At 42.7% G+C, this 21,361-nt stretch overlaps 1 protein-coding gene across 1 annotated transcript in view; it reads right to left on the bottom strand.

The window, feature by feature from the left end:
* The window catches only part of LOC124555261 (thrombospondin type-1 domain-containing protein 7A-like), a 1,197,505-nt gene that overhangs the window by 777,147 nt on the left and 398,997 nt on the right, over nt 1-21,361 (bottom strand). Inside the window, exon 3 of the mRNA XM_047129129.1 lies at nt 18,737-18,907. Coding sequence (XP_046985085.1) covers nt 18,737-18,907 — 171 coding nt within the window. The remainder of the gene's footprint in view (nt 1-18,736; nt 18,908-21,361) is intronic.

Here is a 21,361-nt window from a genome sequence, read left to right as displayed (position 1 = left end):
TATACCTATTCAATAAAGCATATAAAATTCACTTAACGCCTTCCTGAGAGACAATCTCCAATCCTTCCAAATTAATAATATGAGTGTAGATCAAATGTGGCTTGCGTTCAAAGAAACGGTATCGACAACAATTGAGAGATTTATACCAAATAAAATAACAAACGACGGAGCTGATCCTCCTTGGTACACAAAACGGGTCAGAACACTGTTGCAGAAACAACGAAACAAACATGCCAAATTTAAACAGACGCAAAATCCCCAAGGTTGGCGACCTTTTACGCAAACTCGAAAATTAGCTCGGACTTCAATGCGAGATGCTTATAACAGCTACCACAACGAAACCTTGTCTCGAAACCTGGCAGAAAATAGAAAGAGATTCTGGTGGTATATGAAGTACGTTAGCGGCACGGAACCATCAGTGCCTTCTCTGCGCGATAGCAATGGAGATACTATCGAAGACAGTGCTGCCAAAGCAGAATTACTAAACATAGCCTTCCGAAATGCCTTCACAAAATAAGACGAAGTAAATACTCCAGAATTCGAATCAAGAACAGCTGCCAACATGAGTAACGTAGAAGTAAATATCCTCGGTGTAGTGAAACAACTTGTATCACGTAATAAAAGAAAGTCTTCTGGTCCAGACTATATACCAATTAGGTTCCTTTCAGATTACGTTGATGCAATAGCTCCATACTTAACAATCATATACAAGCGTTAGCTCGACGAAAGATCCGTACCCAAAGGCTGGAAAGTTGCACAGGTCACATCAGTATTCAAGAAAGGCAGTAGGAGTATTCCACTTCATTACAAGCCGATATCATTAACGTCGATATGCAGCAGAATTCTGGAACATATATTGTGTTTCAACATTATGAAGCATTTCGAAGAAAACGGTCTATTGACACCCAGACAACATGAGTTTAGAAAACGTCGTTCGTGTGAAACACAACTAGCTCTTTATCCGCATGAAGTGTTGAGTGCTATTGACAAGGGATTTCAGATGTATTCCGTATTTCTTTATGTCTGGAAGGCTTTTGACACTGTACCACACTAGCGTCTTGTAGTGAAACTGCGTGCTTATGGAATATCGTCTCTGTTATATGACTGGATTTGTGATTTCCTCTCAGTGAGGTCACAGTTCGTAGTAGTTGACTGGAAAGTCATCGAGTAAAGCAGAACTGATTTCTTGCGTTCCCCAAGGTAGTGATATAGGCCTGTTGGTGGTACTTATGTATATAAAAGATTTGGGAGACAATCTGGGGAGCCGTCTTATGTTGTTTTGCAGATGACACTGTCGTTTATCGACTAATAATGTCATCAGAAGATCAAAACAAATTGCAAAACGATTTAGAAAAGGTATCTGAATGTTGTGAAAATTGGCAGTTGACAATACCGTAAATAACGGAAAGTGTGAGGTCATCCACATGAGTGCTAATAGGAATTCGTTAAATTTCGGTTACATGATTAATCAGTCAAATCTAAAGGCCGTAAATTCAACTAAATACCTAGAAATTACGACTGAAGTTGGAAGGAACACACAGAAAATGTTGTGGGGAAGGCTAACCAAAGACTGCGTTTTATTGGCAGCCACTTAGGAAATGTAACAGATATAGTAAGGAGACTATCCACACTACACTTGTACGTCCTCTTTTAGAATATTGCTGGGCGTCGTGGGATCCTTACCAGGTAGGACTGGCGGAGTACATGGAAAAAGTTGAAAGAAGGGCAGCATGTTTTATATTATCGCGAAATATGGGAGAGAGTGTCACTGATGATACGGGATTTGGGACGCACATCATTAAAATTAAGGCTTTTTCGTTGCGACGGAGCCGGCCGCGGTGGTCTCGCGGTTCTAGGCGCTCAGTCAGGAACCGCGCGACTGCTGCGGTCGCAGGTTCGAATCCTGCCTCGGGCATGGATGTGTGTGATGTCCTTAGGTTAGTTAGGTTTAATTAGTTCTAAGTTCTAGGTGACTGATGACCACAGATGTTAAGTCCCAAAGTGCTCAGAGCCATTTGAACCATTTGAACCGTTGCGGCGGAATCTTCTCACGAAATTCCAATCACCAACTTTCTCCTCCGAATCCGAAAATATTTTGTTGACTCCGACCCACACAATGAGAAACGATCACCACGATAAAATCAGGGTATCAGAGCTCGTACGGGAAGGTGTTCGTTCTTTCCGCGCGCTATACGAGATTGGAATAACAGAGAACTGTGAAGGTGGTTCGACGAACCCTCTGCCAGGCACTTGAATGTGATTCGCAGAATATCCATGTAGATGTAGAACTACATTAATTCTCCCCTCTTCTGTCGTCACTTGTTTCCTTCTCTTACGTTGTCTAGGTGTTACATTACCATTTTCATGTAACTAGTTGGAGAGGTTGATAAATAATTGCCAGCCGGGGCGGCCGAGCGGTTCTAGGTGCTACAGTCTGGAACGGCGCGACCGCTACGGTCGCAGGTTCGAATCCTGCCATGGGCATGGATGTGTGTGATGTCCTTAGGTTAGTTAGGTTTAAGTAGTTCTAAGTTCTAGGGAATTGATGACCTCAGAAGTTAAGTCCCATGGTGCTCAGAGCCATTTGAACCATTTTTGATAAATAATTGCGGAGATTATTGACGTCTATTGTGATATTTTGCCGTATACATGGTACAAGATCGAAATGGATTATTTATACACTGTTCATACTACATGAGCATGTCGGTATCATCTGCATTCGTGAATGCCATCGTCCAGTCATCCTACCGCTTGGACCGTCAAACACTAACTGACCACCTAGTTAGCCGGCACCGTAACTCAGCGTGTTCGGTCAGAGGTTTAGCTGCCCTCTGTAATAAAAAAAAAATAATAATAAAAAAAACAGAGGTAATGGCTCAACGATAAACTTGAACAAGCGTCACGGGACGTCCGCTCCGAACAAATAGAACTAACAATAACGAACAAAATGAGACCAACAAAAAAAGTCGCAGTACACTCAAGGAACAAAAAAGCACACTGTAAACAAACACAATGACATCGTACCTTGCAACTAAGAGAACTGAATTGCACAAACAAGGGTCGGTGTGGAAACGTTGCGTAATATATCTCGTAAACAACTCGCACTTGATTTTTGCAACCAACACCACTACATTCTAATTTACCCTGCTTTTAGTTCGATAATGTCAATAGGCATTTTTCCATTTAAAAAGTGCATGTTTACACAAAAAGTATACTTTCTAAGTATTGTTACAATATGTGTATAGGCTAACAATACGAGCCCCTGGCAACCAATCCATTCTGCAAAAACCACGCAACAATAGCACTTTCCATTTCGCAATTTTTGGGGCGCAAGTTTTATATGATTAACCCTGTATATGACAAACAAAAACGTAACTAAGACTGAGCCCTGTGGAACCCTGTAACTCCTGCAAATTCTTCAAATTATAATCACTTTGAAACTAAAAAAAGTACTTTGCGAACGTCAAATGTTCTCATATACATATGACTCTTTTTGGACATTGTGGGAGGTAAAGGAAAGTTAACTGTCTCATGTTTATGCCCAATGAATGACTTTCCAGCTATATAACGTTTTCTTTGGTAAAAAACACCGTTTAAACTTCTGTAAAGTCTAACAGACCTCCATAACATTGGATATGATCCCCTGGGTGCAAGTGATATAAACTTCCTTGTGTCGGGCCATTCAACGCCTGCAACGTCAGCACAAAAATCCCTGTGTTTAATGTGTTTTTAACCTACGGTTTCTTGTTAGATTTACGAAATAGTCACATAATTTAATTTGTCTCATCAACATCTGTAATTTTGACGGAAAAAATAGCACGATGTTTTACCCTGTACCTCGGTTACTAATGAAGTTGCATAAACACGTTGTTGTCTGCTTCATGTGCCCCTGGGCTCCGTTCGTCTTGGCGAAAACAGATTACAAAAGTCTTGAACTGGTCAAAAGTAAGTTTAGGCGAATAAGTATACGCCTCGACCCGTTTGTATGAAAAAAAAGTTGACCATCCAGAAGACATGCTCAGATGTCAGCGAAACTTTTTATACGTGAAAGCCATTACCGGGAATATAAATGATTAGATTTCAAATATGTGTGACAGGTGGATCTGTGTAAAAGATTAGACTTGCAGTTCTGTGTGACAGGTAGCAGTCTCGAGAGTGCATTAGTGTTGTTCGTGATTAGTATTTCTAGCAGGACTATTAGGTTATATGTGCGGTGTGAAGAACGTCAGATGTTGAATGATCTCTGTGAATACATTTGTTGGGGCGTTCAATACACAATGCAAAACTTTTTATCCTCGGTGTGTTTCGGTTGAAAAAAGGCGAATAAGTGGAATTTGCTGTGGTACATAGTGGAATATTCGCACTTCAGCCTCTGTAGGTTCATGAAGTTCGGATGGGTAGCGCTACTATATATAGGCTTCAAAATGGCGTCTGTAGCGGATGTGCGTTCCAAGCAGAGAGCTGTCACTGAGTTTCTCTTGGCTGAAAACCAGAGTATCGCAGATATTGAGAAGCTCTATCAGATTATCTGCAGAGACCTGGAGGTGAACAAAAGCACACTGAGTCGTTGGGTGAGACATCTGCCATCGTCGCACATATATGTGTCTCCTGCAATGTTGGAACGTATGGACACTCTCATTCGAGGTGATCGACGAATCACAATCGACCACGTCGCTGCTCAGCTGGACTCTTTGTTGGCAGTGCTGACATACTCGTCTATCAGTGCGGTACCCAAAGGCGTGTACCGCTGGGTTCCTCGCCGCGAGCAGAGGACTATACAGAGCAACAAAGGACAATCTGACCACAGTTGCTTGTGCGTTACGAGGCTGATGGTGAGAATTTCTTGTCGAACAACATCATAGGCGAAGAAACATGGGTTTATCACTTCGAACGGGAAATGAAACGGCAATCCATGGAGACGCCACGCCGCCTCTCCTCTGAAGTACAAGTTCAAAGCCGCACCCTCAGCCGGTAAAGCCATGGCGACGGTCTTCTGGGACTGTGATGGGTGTACTCTTTTTGACGCTTTCCCTCATAGTGCAACGATCAACTCTGAAGTGTATTGTGCAACCCCCAGGAAACTGAAGAAGCGACTTCAGCTTGTTCGTCGTCACAAAAATGCAAACGAACTTTTCCTTCTCCGTACAACGCAAGGCCTCACACAAATCGGCTTACCAGAGAGGAGCTTATAAAACTTCATTGGACCGTTGTTCCTCGTACACGCTAAATCCCGAATGGTGCACTATGCGACTTCCGTCTGTTTGGTCCAATGAAGGATGCACTCCATGGGAAGCAATATGTGGATGATACGGAGTTTACTGATGTAGTGAGACATTGGCTGTAATGAAAAATAGGGTTCTGTAGTCAGAATAGTGGGGAATAATATGGTGTAATGAAGACCTGAATAAAATGAACCTTCTTTCACAAAAAAAGTGTTGCATCACTTATTGAACGCCCTTTGTAGAATAATTGGCAAAGCTACTTTTTTACAATTTCTGATGATGTATTTACACAGTCTGATGAATTATGACTATCAGATAAACATTTTTCCACTAAAGCTAGTGTAGTAAACACTATGTTTCCATTTTGTTTCGATTTACCACTTTATATTATATTAACATTTTCTTTCTGATCATTCTGTATACAGTATTTACATTTTATTTCCTATCATTCTGTATATACTATTTACATTATTAATAAAATATTCCGGGCTATTAAGCCGTGGTCGTACGGATTTCACTTTAAAACCCAACGTTTCGTCACCATCTGCGGAAGACATTTTCAAGGGGATCGTAGTTCCTTTGAGTGTTCCATTCACACCCTAGCTCGCTACTGACTGCAGAAAAATTTCGTTTATGCGTGCTCCCGCGCAATGACGTGACGTGAAATGCATTTGATACCCGAGCGCATGTGGCCGTTGTCGGTTGCCGTTGTCCGCTGTTGCTATCACCCTATGCTGGAAGACTGGTGCACATCTTCTTCAGCACAGGTATCCAGATGAATTCAATTTCACGTCCTCCTCCTTCCAATTGACATTCCTTGTGTATTTAACGATATCTATTGTCTCTCTGTATATCCTTTCATGGTATCCGCTTGAGGGAGCCAGTACTTCAGTCCTATCAAAACGAGTGTGGTGGTCACCTGGCTGCAAACCGTGATCCGCAACAGTTGATCTGTCAATCTCCCCTCTTCTGCAATTTCCCTTGTGCTTTTCTAGACATATCTTGACCGTTCTTTACGTAATACCCACATACTCCTTCCTACAATTCTATACGTTCCTGCTTTTTCCAGCAGTTGACGAGCATCCTTGGCCAACTTTAGGTGATTCGATAACTTCCTGGTGGGTTTTTAAATTACCAAAATCTTCTGTTTTCTCAGGGTTTTTCCTATGCGGTCAGTAACGTCCTTAATGCAAGTTAGGAAAACTTTCGACTTCACAGAAGCTTGTGCTTGGCTATGATTCTTGCGCGGTGGTCTTAACTCTCTTTTTACCTCAGTGGCCGAACACCCATTCTTCAGCAACGCATTGGTGAGATGATTTAACTCCATATCAAGTAGATCTGGTTCGCAGATGTTCCTTGTTCTATCCGCCAACGCCTCGACTTTGTTCTGGTTGATAGTTCGAATCCAGGTGTAGGTAACGGTCTGAGTGCTTAGGTTTTGGTAAACTGCGTGGCGTAAGCTTCCATCTTCTTTCTAGATTTAATCTTCCACCAACCTTCCCTTCCATGGTAAACTGAATCTTCGGATTAATCCCGTTGAGACGTTTGTGAAAAAGCCCTAGTTCCTCTTTCTCACGTGTCCACCAAAAAAAAAATATCAACCACGTAGCGTAACAGAATATTCAGTTATTTGTTGGCAGTTTCTAATGCCTGCTTCTAGAATTTTTTAATACAGTAATTCACTATACATCCACATCAACATCTACATCCTTACTCCGCAAGCCACCTGACGGTGTGTGGCGGAGGGTACTTTGAGTACCTCTATCGGTTCTCCCTTCTAATCCAGTCTCGTATTGTTCGTGGAAAGAAAGATTGTCGGTATGCCTCTGTGTGGGCTCTAATCTTTCTGATTTTATCATCATGGCCTTTTCGCGAGATCTACGTAGGAGGGAGCAATATACTGTTTGACTCCTCGGTGAAGGTATGTTGTCGAAACTTCAACAAAAGCCCGTACCGAGCTACTGAGCGTCTCTCCTGCAGAGTCTTCCACTGGAGTTTATCTATCATCTCCGCAACGCTTTCGCGATTACTAAATGATCCTGTAACGAAGCGCGCTGCTCTCCGTTGGATCTTCTCTATCTCTTCCATCAACCCTATCTGGTACGGATCCCACACTGGTGAGCAATATTCAAGCACTGGGCGAACAAGTGTACTGTAACCTACTTCCTTTGTTTTCGGATTGCATTTCCTTAAGATTCTTCCAATGAATCTCAGTCTGGCATCTGCTTTACCGACGATCAACTTTATATGATCATTCAATTTTAAATCACTCCTAATGCGTACTCCCAGATAATTTATGGAATTAACTGCTACCAGTTGCTGACCTGATACGCTGTAGCTAAATGATAAAGGATCTTTCTTTCTATGTATTCGCAGCACATTACACTTGTCTACATTGAGATTCAGTTGCTATTCCCTGCACCATGAGTCAATTCACTGCAGATCCTCCTGCATTTCAGTACAATTTTCCATTATTACAACCTCTTGATATACTACAGAACTATCCGCAAAAAGCCTCTGTGAACCTCCGATGTTATCCACAAGGTCATTTATGTATATTGTGAATAGCAACCGTCCTACAACACTCCCCTGCGGCACACGTGAAGTCAGTCTTACTTCGGAAAACTTCTCTCCATTGAGAATGACATGCTGCGTTCTGTTATCTAGGAACTGTTCAATCCAATCACACAATTGGTCTGATAGTCCATATGCTCTCACTTTGCAACTGCACTTAAGGGACTTCCCATATCCACGCCATGCATGTGTTCATGGATCTCATGTTTCCATTTGAAATACGTTGTCGTGAGGTAATATTTGAACAGTTCTGCATTATAGGAAGGAAAAATCCGATTCAGCTGTTACATCACATCATTAGGTGGAACCATAGTAAATAGCGGTACCACGTCAAAACTAACTAGTAAGCCCTACGGCTGGACCACTATGCTGTTTAATTTACTTATAAAATGTGCCGAATTATTGATACAGGAACCCGACCGGTCCACATACAGTAGTAAAAATGTTGTCCAGAACTTGGTGGGCGAACCAGTGGCACCAACTATAGGAATATATTCTTTATGCACATTCGGCAACCAATGAAGTCTTGGTGGTAGTGCAACTAAATTGACTTCTCACTCTGTTCCATAGAGGACTTTTTTATCAACCGGTTTTACGAAGCTTGTCAGTGGGCTCGTTACACTTTAATATGTCGACAATCTTACTATGATAGTTTTCTACACTGTCTCTTATCTTCTCCGTGGCCACAACAGGTGGACTAATGGCAAAATTTCCATACTTAAAGTTTCTTTCCGGGCGTTCTACATATATAACTTACATCTCTTTCAATATATACAGCACATTCATTTAATCGATGCTTCTCTTTCCTCTATATACAATACATACATGGGTAACGAGAATTTCGCGCTAGCAGCAGCATTGAAACAATTTCACCCCCCCCCACCCATCCCTCTCCACCTCACACACACACACACACACACACACACACACACACACACACGCACACACATACACAAACACAACTATGGTAGGTGGTTCATCCAACTATTACGCACACATGCACATATACACACAACTATTTACAAATACACAGCACACACTCATCACTCCAATGAACAGTATGAATACTGGAGGGTGCCGATCCCGTCCAGACAGATGAACCATTTGTCGTCATGATGGGACAGACCTACTGTCAGCTGCAGTGCACTATGTATTTTTTGGCCTGCCGATCGAAAGACTACTTAGCGCACCGTATGTGGAGCAGTGGCAACGCCCTCGATCTGGGACCTCCTGTAATTCACTACCGACTTTGAGGCAGCACGATGCACACCCTTAACCCGTCTCTGGGTGGCACCTACAACTATGCGGTACGCGTACATTACCGACCTGAGCGCTACGAAATCCCCAATCTGCGAACCATTCACCGCATCATTCATCAGGTTCATTACCTTCTTCTTCTCTGATGTTATTCCAGCAGGATTATCGGTCGCATATCCAGGCTTGTTGAACTCCTCGCGATTGGACCTAATTACTTCATACCGATTACAGCCTTTGATCCAGTAGATGAAACTGTCAGCCTTCATATAAACGAACTCGAAATCAGCTAAGTTTGGCTTCAGAAATTGTTAGTGAAAGCGGTACATGTGATGTTTGGAGAGATGCAGAAGACACATACCCATACAGAAAGGATTCGTGAACCGCACTAAAGCCCTTTAAATCACCAACGTCAATAGTCTTCCAGCGAAGGTAGTCTAGTGATTTAATCTCTTGCGCTATAATGCACATCACACTTGTACACTATATGAATTTCAAGGTATTCTCTAATATTTACGATGGTTTTCCCTGAAAATTGAATTGTTCCTTCACTTATAAAGATATTTTTCAAAATCACACATCACATTCGGTGTTGATATCAATGAACATCTACATCTACAGCTACATGGATACTCTGCAAATCACATTTAAGGGCCTGGCAGAGGGTTCATCGAACTACCTTCGCAATTCCCTATTATTCCAATCTCCTATAGCGTGCGGAAAGAATGAACACCTATATCTTTTCGTACGTTCTCTGATTTCCCTTATTTTATCGTGGTGATCTTTCCGCCCTATGTAGGTCGGTGTTAACAAAATATTTTCGCATTCGGAGGAGAAAGTTGGTGATTGGAATTTCGTAAGAAGATTCCGGAGCAACGAAAAACGGCTTTCTTGTAATGTCTTCCAGCCCAAATAATGTATCATTTCTGTGACACCCTCTCCCATATTTCGCCGGCCGGTGTGGCCGTGCGGTCTAAGCGCTGCGTGACCGCACCGGTCGCAGGTTCGAATCCTGCCTCGGGTATGGATGAGTGTGATGTCCTTAGGTTAGTTAGGTTTAAGTAGTTCTAAGTTCTAGGGGACTGATAACCACAGATGTTAAGTCCCATAGTGCTCAGAGCCATTTGAACCATTTTTTCTCACATATTTCGCGATAATACAAAACGTGCTGCGGTGAAACAGAAGGCAAACTCCAGAGAGCATGTGCCCAGGCATTCACTCCGGAACCCCTTGAGAATGTCCACGAGGTGTACATCTGTGTTCACTTGTAATCTAGCATTGTCTCCCAAATCAGGGATGTTGAACTCCAGCCAAACATCCACCGTGTACTCATACTCTTCATCTGTTATGGCAGTGCCTGTTAGTTTGTTGAAGAATGTGGATATGTCGAGCACTGCTGTTTCGTGCAGCCTTCTTTCTGAAGAGATGCACACATGAAGTGAAGCGAATCAAGGAATCGGAGCGAGTCAAGGAATCGGAGTGTTTTCCTTGGCGTGATACTCTTGGAGAAAAATATGCACCTTTCAACAGTGTCAAGGGCGGTAAAATCCTTACCGCTTTTCAAACCAAAATCACACAAGAACTGAACGAGAAAGTAGGAATTATACCCACTCAAATTGTGAAAGAAGACCGATATGTTTCGTGGTAATTGGTACTTAAAGTTACATGTGTTGTGAACGGCGCCGTGAAACGTCCTCGTTAGATGACAATTATATCTACGTGGAGTTCCCACTTCAGCCCAAACACATGACACGCAACTGCCTGTTCATACAAGGCATAATTTTCCTGCGTTTCGGTCATGGGAACGTGGTCTCATCAGTCTCATCAGATTCACATGCAAATCTTTCGAGCTCAGCTAACAACCATCCCGCAGGAAAATCCCCGACGTACAATTCGAATTTGGTGCAACTACAATCGTATTAGGATACAAGTTGGTATGCGCTGTTCCGTGATGGTAGTATGACAAGCAGTTGGGTTATCTCCAAAACACTCCACATGAGTTAGGAGATAGTGGAAGTCAGTGTACATGAGGAAGGGGCATTTTTCTTTGTGTTGGGCGTCCTTAAACTCCTACTCCTACCACTTTTTATGCTGGATGGGCATTTCCCTAATCGATGAGGTGTCTGTTGAGATACTCTTTGTCGGTAAACGAATTGAGACATCTTCGTCAAAAATACCTTGCACATTTTTTTGTACTCAGTTGGGAATAAAGTCTGTGCGACATGCTTTTTATCAACTGGTAGTATTACTGGTCGCCCACGGAAAGTAGTAGCTAATCAACATATATGGGGCAGTGACCAGCTAATTTAGAAAAGTACAGGGGTCTAACTACTTTATGCTTTACATTTTGTTCTGCACAGTGTGCTCATGGCCATCGTCTTCTGCCTGATTAACACACAGAGTGGAAACGTGAATCAAATACTCAGGGTTCTGACACTCGAGTTTTGGAAGGTCCTGGACTGTTTTGGGGAATGGAATGCCTTGGAAATTATAATGTCCATAAACATTAGATGGTTCGCATTTACTTGTACGCTGTGTATCTTTCGTTTAGTTCGTATTGTCAACCAGAAGCGAACATTCCGAACAACATACACCCTCTCATCTAGATTCTAGACAATAATACATGTGGTTATACATTGCGGAAGAGGGATGAAATTCTACCCTCAAGAAGTGGATCGCGCACATGCGAGTATACCGGTATATCAAGGTAGAGTACACAGCTCAGTCCTTCACTATCTTGACAAAAAGTTCTGAACCGCTGTGTGATATGAATAGCTCTGCAATATAACACTCGCCCCCAAATCTGGACGATTCTGTTCTGCTCACTTGTTTCACTGCGCTCTGTAGGGGGTGTATGAGTATAGAGGTGTGTTACACTTAATGACAGGATACTGCGGGCTGCTGACAATTTCGGGGAGAATTCTTTCCAAAACGTCCTGATAGGCATTGAGAAAAGTGACAGGGCCTCGGTAGCTCACACTCGAGTTATCAATGCACGCTTGTGAAATCCCTAAGAGATCTAGCACCCGGGTAATCAAATGGGGCTGCAGACTTCCTTGGTGATCTGTACAACAGTGGGCAGGAGTATTAAGCTGCTTGGCCCAGAATTGTGTCGAAGTGATGACTGATGCTGAGTAGGTCCATGACAACTGGGAGATCGTCAAGGGTGCGACTGCATCAACACGTGAGCAGGTGTTATCAGCCCACACGATGTTGATGATGCTGATGCTGATGGCGGGATTTGGTAAGGGTGGCGAATACATCGTCGATGAACCGGGCTGCGGCAATGAACGCGTCATAGTCTGGTCAGCTCCTCGTGTATGTGCAAGTCCGCCACATATTGTCTCCTCCATATCGCCTACACAGACACAAGGAGGAAAAATATTAAGTATGATGTGTAACTTAAAAATAACATATATGCATGTGTCTGTAGTAGTTTACTCATCTTCTAAATCAACGACGTGCGAATAAGTATACTCAATGATTACATCATCTCTCACTTCCACCACTGAGGACAGCACACACAACCCATCTGTCCCGCTCATGTCATCGTCTGAGCGCCGAAAGACACCAGTACATTTCGCATGTGCGAGATTAGGCATAAATACCGTGAATGCACCTGGGCTCTTCGTTAATATATATGCAGTTACACAATAAGTTAGCATTCAAATTACTCTTCGACAGTGATTACTGAATGTTTCATATGCAGTTGTCTACCATGGCTTTGGACCTCTTTTCCTAGATACTTAGCAGGGAATGCCATGAGCGACATACTAGGAGAACGTGAATATGTTTCAGCTTAGAACAGTTGACAGTGAGAGTTACCATGTCATTTTAAATTTCTGTCTAGGGCTTGTATAAAGCATGATTCAGCTGCCCCTACCGATAGCACTTATGAAACTCGCAATGCCTTAAAATACGACACGCGATATTTTCGTAACCTCTCGCTCGCTAAATGCAAACTATTATTAGGCCTACAGAAAAAATGAAAATAATTTCTCTTGGAAATGTAATGTAGTTAAATTTTCTACTGGGACACGTTTTCGCTAGAGGGCGTAGTTTTCAAATTATTCAAGAAAAACGTACGAAACTGACTTTCAAATGCACCCTCGCTCCTACACTCAATATCTACCAGTCAGGATTTCTAGTATGTTATTCGTGGGACTCCCCTCTGTCACTGTACAAAAATTTGCGACTGCATGAATCATTCCCCACATTCGACATTTTTTGATCTTCTTTGTCTGGTCTTATTACACCACTGGATTAAACGAGGGCTTAAAAATTGAAATATTGATGTTTGTGTAAATTTTACCTACAATTTTGTGAATTTTAGCAACATAGAAAAAATTACATCTTTGCATTCTGCAGGCCTTCTGACTACAAAACTACTGTGCATGTAGGGGTTGAGTTTGGATTAAATTGCCAATGTAATTAGTTTTAGCATAAGATTTAGAAAAGTTGCTTTTTTTATATTACCCTCACAGGCATGATTAAATTAATAACGCTAACGAAATAGTCCACTATGCTGGTGGCATAACAGCCCAATCAAAAGAGATAAGAAGTCGAAGATTGTAATTGTTCATGCACTCAGAATTTTTGTACAGTGGTAGGAGGGAATGCCATGAGCGACATACTAGAAATCCTGACTGGCGAGAGATGAATGTCAGGGTGGAAGTGCATTTGAAGGTCATTTTTGTACGGTTTTCTTGTATAGCTCGAAAACCGTGGTCTGCAAGGAAAATGTATTCCAGTACAAAATTTAAATGTATTACAATCCTACAGAAATGTCCTGGTCAATTTTTCTGTGGGTCTCATACTTTTAGTGTAGCAAGCGAGAGAATATGAAAATCTCGCTCGTCGTTTTTGAAAGCATAACGGGTTGAATAAAGCACATCTGTAGGGGCAGCTGAATCATCCTGTTGACAGTACACTGAGGAGCCAAAATAATTATGTCCACTACTCACTGAGTGATGGAATACCGCCTGATGGCGCTGCGGGAACTTGATGCGCTGAGGAAAGCGGATCAGAGACGAATGGAGAGCCATTGTGACAAGGATATGGTCCGTAAATGGGGAAAACCTCTAGTATATGCGACTTTGGCAAAACGCAGATAGTAATGGCCCAGTGCCTGGAGAAGAGCATTACGTAAACGGCGAAGCTGGCAGCTGTTCTCGTGTTACTGTCGTGAGAATCCGTGGAAAGTGATTGAAAAACGGGAAACTCACGAGTACCCGACAGGATGTTAGACGTCCATCCTTCGTCTCAGAACTTGGAGGTTGGAGGCTTGCTCGCTCTGTGAAACAGGATAGGTGGCAAACTGTGTGATTTCTGACAATAAGGTATAATACGGTGAAGGCATAAGTGTTCTGGATCACATCGTTCATGCCGCGTAGCCCAACATGGGGCGCAACAGCAGACCGACCACTCTGTGTTCCCATGTTGACCAAATGACATAGTCAGTTACGGCTGCAATGGGGAGGGAGTCATCGATATTGGACCGCGCATCAATTGAAATATGTCGCCTGATTGATCAGATGATCCCGTGTTTCTTTACACTAAATTTTTCGTCGCATACTGATATGCCGTCATCCAGCAGGTGAACATACGCTCGAAACGTGCACATCAACACAGACTCAAGCAGGTACTGGCAGTGTTGTGCTATCGGGAACATTAGTCCAGGCTTCCATGGGACCTGCTGTAGTAATCGAAGGCATCATGGCAGCTGTTGACTGCATGAGCACTATCACAGGCCTATAATAGTGCTACAGTGGTCTGAGAAGCACGATAGTGAACTCATGTTGCTGCCTTGGCGACCAATTTCTTCCGATCTGAATACGACGAAAGACATCGGAGACGCTGTCGAGAGTAAAATTCGCACCCACAAACCACCGGCCCGTAGTGTGCCGGAATTATATGATCTGGGCGTAGACATATTGTGCCATATACCTCAGGAAACCCGCCAAGAACTTCTCGAATCCATGGAAAGCAGAATCACTGCTGTATTGCTTTCCAAAACTGGACGAAAACGCTACTGCATAGATGGTCACTATGTTTTGAGCCATCAGTGTGTGTTACAGCATACCCATATTTTCCAAGATGGTTAAATGTATATATGAGGTCATAATGAACATAACCAAATAGTTTACTCGTCTAAGTTAAGAGACTTGTTTATACTGTTTTCTTCATGGTCATATACCACAGCATCGTTGAAACTCCGTTTCGCGTACATTCTACGATTCCTGTAGTCTGTGTCCCATGTTTCAACCATCGATGAATTGCTGTCGGCCTAAATCAGATCTAACATGTACCATTTTCTTTGTCTTATACTCTTACTAATTACGCAAACCATTCTTCTAAAACCAGCAGGCTGTTACCTGCAAGAATATACACGATTTGCTACAGATAATGTACCTTTTCTTTCTATGTGATGGGCCTTCATCTTGATAGCAACTCAAAGGTTCGTGTAAGAATGTGTCTGAGACTAGTATCTCTACCTTCGTGCACTGATCAGTAAATACTTTGACGAACTATGAGTAAGAAGAAGAAGAGAAAGGAAAAGGCTAGAGATGGGAGTCATAATCTTGTTCATGTCCTGCTATTTCGAAAATGGAGTAAAGGTAGGAATTTTGACTCTAATACATTTCGAAAACATGGTTCCACGCAGCCATGAAGTTTCTTTAAGTTCTAAACACTTCAGAGCTCTGTGAAAGGCTTCTTTCACTTGGTACTAGGTCACAGACTTATTATTAAGGTCACAGAACATTAGTTTAGGTTTAATCTCTTGACATGTTTAAAATATACGTACTTACCGTTGAGATCTGCCTGTACGTAGACAGAAGAGTCCATTGGACATTAAGGAACAAACAGTAACATGTAACACAGTAAAAAAAGAAATAAAGGCATCTGGCACACAACATTTATTTGCAACTAAGTAAAGATAATGGGTGTACAATGGGTTGATAAAGGTAAATGACATTTTCAGAGGAAGCAATGCTTCAGTAGCATGACTTCCAAAGAGGTCAACACAAATATCAAACAGAAAAATGTTAATCAAGTTTTAACATAAAACTATATACATACTCAATCTAAACAGAAACAAAACTCTTGCAAGAAGGTTGCAATTCTTCGAAGACAGCGTAAACCAGGTTGTTATGTACTTGCGTCCATTGTCAGCGTTGACCATTTTCCAATTACTACAGGGGAAGGGTGTTGAGGTCGGATGATTGTCGATCAGCGATATGCTTTATGTTCCTCATATCAACGAGGTCTATGTAAGGTGTTAAACAGTCCTTCTTCAAATATTACCTGTTGTGAATTACTGCTCGACTTAATGGGCTATTTTTGACACAAAAGATATAGACATTGTTGTCCTGCTTATAACAGAAGTGTATTAGCCCAGATCACATAAAACCACACGATGATTACTAGTTTCATCATCAGATCATTGGTATAGAACTTTTTCTTCAATACAGATGATCTGAGGGTGGCTATTTAATTTCGTTAAAATTAGAAATAATTATGTACTTTTATGTGATCTGGCCGACTTAACATCCGTAATACGAAAGCCAACTGTGAGATCGACTCCAATACAGCTGACAATATCAGGTAATCATCACAAAAAAGTTGAAAATCATTTTTCCTTTATTCTTTGTGCGAATCATATAACGTAACATTCAGACATATTAGGTCCAGATCTCTGTTCGTTTACGACTCCTGTTTGAGCACACAGCTTTCTGGGTGTCAATATTCTCGAGAAGCAGTAAAGAGAAGGAATATTACACCAAGTGCGAGGTTCTCAAGCTTTCAATTAGAGTATGCAGTTGCCGAGAACCGGTAGTGTGGAATTTCACGGAGAAGAAAACTGTCCAAGCAGACAGCGAAGAAGTAGAAGAGGCACCTTTTAAAGAAACAAATACAGAAAATTATACGTAATATCTTAACTTAAAACCACAGTATGAGCGAAGGCGAAAGAAATGCAGATCCATTGAAACAATTATGAGCAGCCGTGGAACAACCAAACGTTGTGATCAAGACCATTTTTATTTGTGTGACTTGTCCTATATATGCCAACTGACAGAAAGAGATTAGTCCCTCCAAGTCACCGATTTCGACTACCATCGGCCTTCTAGTTGAGAGTCACTCCACTACACTTCTGTTTCCGAAAAAAAAATTGAAGTCAAAGATCATAGCGCAAGATCTATTTAGAGTCAAGTGGAATCGTTAGATCAATTGTCAGTTGAAAATATGTAACTTCTACTGTCACGTATCAGACCCACACCTTTAGAATTTTCGAGAAATCGAATAATTAGTGATTTCGATTCATTGCAGGTATATCGGAAGTAGAGATCCCTTAAAAGCCACGGCGGTGACCCTGCGATACACCACAGTTAACATTCTTCTGTTCTAGCCCGAGGGCGCGGAAATTGACTGTTCTGAAGGCGGACAGCAATGCGAAGGACCACGGCAACACTTAGGAAAGATTTTATCTCCTAAAACATACGTTTGACTGATCTGAATGACTGATCATTCAATTTCTCGGAAACTTTCAGACTGCGAACACGATACGTATAAATAAAATGCGCTTAGTTTCAAGTATTCTAACGATTCCACCTACCATGAAATGGATCACCTGTCATGAATCTTGATCTAGAATTTTTCGAAAACCAAACCGGTCTGATCTGATGCTTTCCACACGAGCTACGTTCCGGTGGCTTTCTACTGGTAAGGCGACGATGGTCGAAATCTGTGAGTCTGACCTCTCCTTATGTGCCATTGACACACATAAATGCGAACATTACGCAACACGAAGATATTTTCTCTATTAATCACACGCTGGGATGATATGTGGACTTGGGGCACAACTCGAAAGATGTTTTTCTGTGCCTAAAGTAATAAGAAAAGGGAAAAGTAAAGTAGTAATGAGATAAAGAATTAGGAAAATCTCCTTTGACTCAAATAATTTAATTAAAGAAAGTCAGAAAAATATTAAAGGTTTTCCTCAGTTCCAAAATGCACACCTTTAGGAAGCAAACGCTATAAGCCATCAAACTTTTCGTACAAATGTAAAGGCAAACATATGGCTACACTGGAAGAGTTATTTATACTACAAAAGTAGAAAATACAAAATTATTTCAATGCTGCAAGGAAACTGGTGTAGAGGGAATATTCTTAGGCTGTACATTCCGCACAAACGGGAGAGAGGGTCCTTGTTACAGCCAACATGCTTCGAACATCAAAGTAGTTGATAAAGGTATTAGGGGAGGTAAGTAGCTAGGAGTATAACAACAGTAAAAGCAATGCAGTATTGAAGGGAGACAATGCCCACACACAAACCTACAAAGAAAGCGGGATACCGGTAATGAAATTAAGCACAGGAATGTGAACGGAATGGAAGAGCGAGCGTGTAGTGCCTAACGAGGTATTACAATTCGCAAGCTGTCACCCGGAAAGTAGCTCATTTGTGAAAAAAATACGGGTAACACTGCAAAGCAACTCGGACCGAAAGAAAGGTAATGATATCGATAAAATCACAGAAGCAAGTTAGAAAGAAAAGAAGCAGTGAAAGGAACGTCGCCACTGCTACAAGGGAAACAATTTCAAAGGGAAAAGAAAATTGTGTCGGGAGACAGATTTCATTGCGCACAAAGGGGAGAGCAGAAGGGAGTGTAGTAAGAGGCGAGGAATACCCTTCTGGTGGCCGCATTCGAGGATGCAGGCTGCTGCGGTGGCTGGCTGCATGGAACGGTCGCACTGGTACTCGAGCACGGCGCGCCCGTCGATGTGGGCGCACCACACCGTACGCCACTGCAAGCCGTCCCCGCACGAGCCAGTGTTGGGGAAGCAGGGACCCCAGCCGCCTGCAACAGCGCCACACTCCCTGTTAACCAATCCATTCCTCCCACTCTCCAGCGACAATTCGGCCATAAAAATCGCTGAAATTACTCCAGCCTTGAAGTCGTGAACCTCGAGTGGCAATTCGATCGGGCAGACTATATCTAGCGAGAGTTCTCTGTGCGTTGTGTTTGTCGTAAGTCATAGCCCAACATCTAAAAGGGTGCTATTCATTGAGACTGAGCCCATAGGCGAACTTGAATATTGGTAACTTATCTGAAACTTTGTGCTTGTGACGTGGCACATTATCTGCTTCACTATTAATAAAAAAAGGACAACATCGGTCTAATGCGTTGTGAAATGGTTTGTCCAAAAGCAATAAATAAAATAGATTAGAGAAATACCTGACACAGCTTATTTGCTGTACATGATTTAGAGCATTACTCGACAGTTTCACAGAACATTTCACCGTTTGAAACTTCCTGGCAGATTAAAACTGTGTGCCTGACCGAGACCCGAACTCGAGAACTTCGTTTTACACGGGCAATTTCTCTGCCAACTTTTCTCCTTTTAGTCTACATTTTTCAAAAAAGGGGAGAATGGTCCCCGGGGCATAGTGGGTACGGGTCATTTTACATCGCCTGACCACAATGTCTCGGGCGCCAAACAGGAACATATTGAAGGGATAAATGATCACAGCAAAATATTCATTTATTTATAGACAAAAATTACTCTTCCTCTTCCATGACGTGTCCCTGTCACCAAGACTTTAAAAGAAGAAGGGACATGTACTACTTGCGTGAAAAAGAAAACAAACAAGAAGTAACACTTATGAAACACGCACATGCACCGTCGACACTTCGCGGACGCCGTCGCCCCATCTTCGTAGCATGATTCTCGTAATGTCGTGTAGGCACCGTTATCTGTTCAAATCACCTAGTTGTGAACTTGTCAAATTTATTTCCTGGCGCGAATGATCGAGCTACGGAGTGGGTCGTGGAAGATTCTCCGCAAGAAGTTCGAAAAGTACTGGCTGTACTCAGGGTTCTTCACAATGGCACAATGACGATCGTTTAAATAGTTCCAAACTTCCATGAATCCTGTAACACCATCTCCAAACAAATAATGAATCGCGTGACCTCTGATTGCCAGCCGCTGTGATCGAGTGGTTCTAGGCGCTTCAGTCCGGAACCACGCTGCTGCTATGGTCGCAGGTTCGAATCCTGCCTCGGGCATGGGTGTGTGTGATGTCCTTAGGTTAGCTAGGTTTAAGTAGTTCTAAATCTCGGGGACTGATGACCTCAGATGTTAAGTTCCATAGTGCTTAGAGCTATTTGACCTCTGAACTATGTCATAGATTTGTGTTACATCCTCTGGTATTAAACAGCGTCCGGGTAGAGGAGGTGTGTGAATCGACATAAACGGGTAAAATTCATAAAAATTGTGCAAACATTTGACGCACAAAATACCATATCTCTTTCGCTGGCTCACAATGTAGCCAGTTGAAATGAAATGAAACGTGTATGAATTCCTAAGGGACAAAACGGCTGAGGTCATCGGTCCCTAAATTTACACACTACTTATGTGGTGTCACCGCCAGACACCACACTTGCTAGGTGGTAGCATTTAAATCGGCCGCGGTCCGCTAGTATACGACGGACCCGCGTGTCGCCACTGTCAGTAATTGCAGACCGAGCGCCGCCACACGGCAGGTCTAGAGAGACTTACTAGCACTCGCCCCAGTTGTACGGACGACTTAGCTAGCGATACAACACTGACAAAGCCTCGCTTGAAGATAGTTAGAATAGCCTTCAGCTAAGTCAATGGCTACGACCTAGCAAGGCGCCATAATCCTTTGCTATGTATATTGTGGTTATAACATGTATCATCAAGAGCGATGTTCTACAAATGTGGATTAAAGTTAAGTATTCCAGAAGCTACGTACTTTTCTTTATAGCATTCATTCCGTATCCTGTTTCAGACCTCACGCCAGCCTGCGTGAGTTTAAACGCGTGCCTTTCGGTTACCCGTCACTGCGGACTGGCTGTCTTGTCAGTCCACAACAACTTAAACTAACTTATGCTAAGAACAACACACACACCCATGCCCGATGGAGGTTCAAACTGGCTCTGAGCACTATGGGACTGAACTTCTGAGGTCATCAGTCTCCTAGAACTTAGAACTACTTAAACCTAACCAACCTAAGGACATCACACACATCCATGCCCGAGGCAGGATTCGAACCTGCGACCGTAGCGGTCCCGCGGTTCCAGACTGTAGCGCCTAGAACCGCTCTGCCACTCCGGCCGGCTCCCGAGGGAAGACTCGAACCTCCTGCGGGAGGGGCCGAGCAATCCGTGACATGTCGCCTCAAACAACGCGGCCACTCCGCGCAACGTAGCCGGTATTTGTCTGTATCCCGACGTTGCAGTTGACACACAAAGATGAATCGGCGATATGAATCCTATGGAGTCTCTCTC

Source organism: Schistocerca americana, chromosome X (assembly GCF_021461395.2).
Source record: "Schistocerca americana isolate TAMUIC-IGC-003095 chromosome X, iqSchAmer2.1, whole genome shotgun sequence".
Lineage (NCBI taxonomy): Eukaryota > Metazoa > Arthropoda > Insecta > Orthoptera > Acrididae > Schistocerca > Schistocerca americana.
The sequence above is the reverse complement of the archived record's forward strand: the minus strand, read 5'-3'. Positions and strand labels throughout refer to the sequence as shown.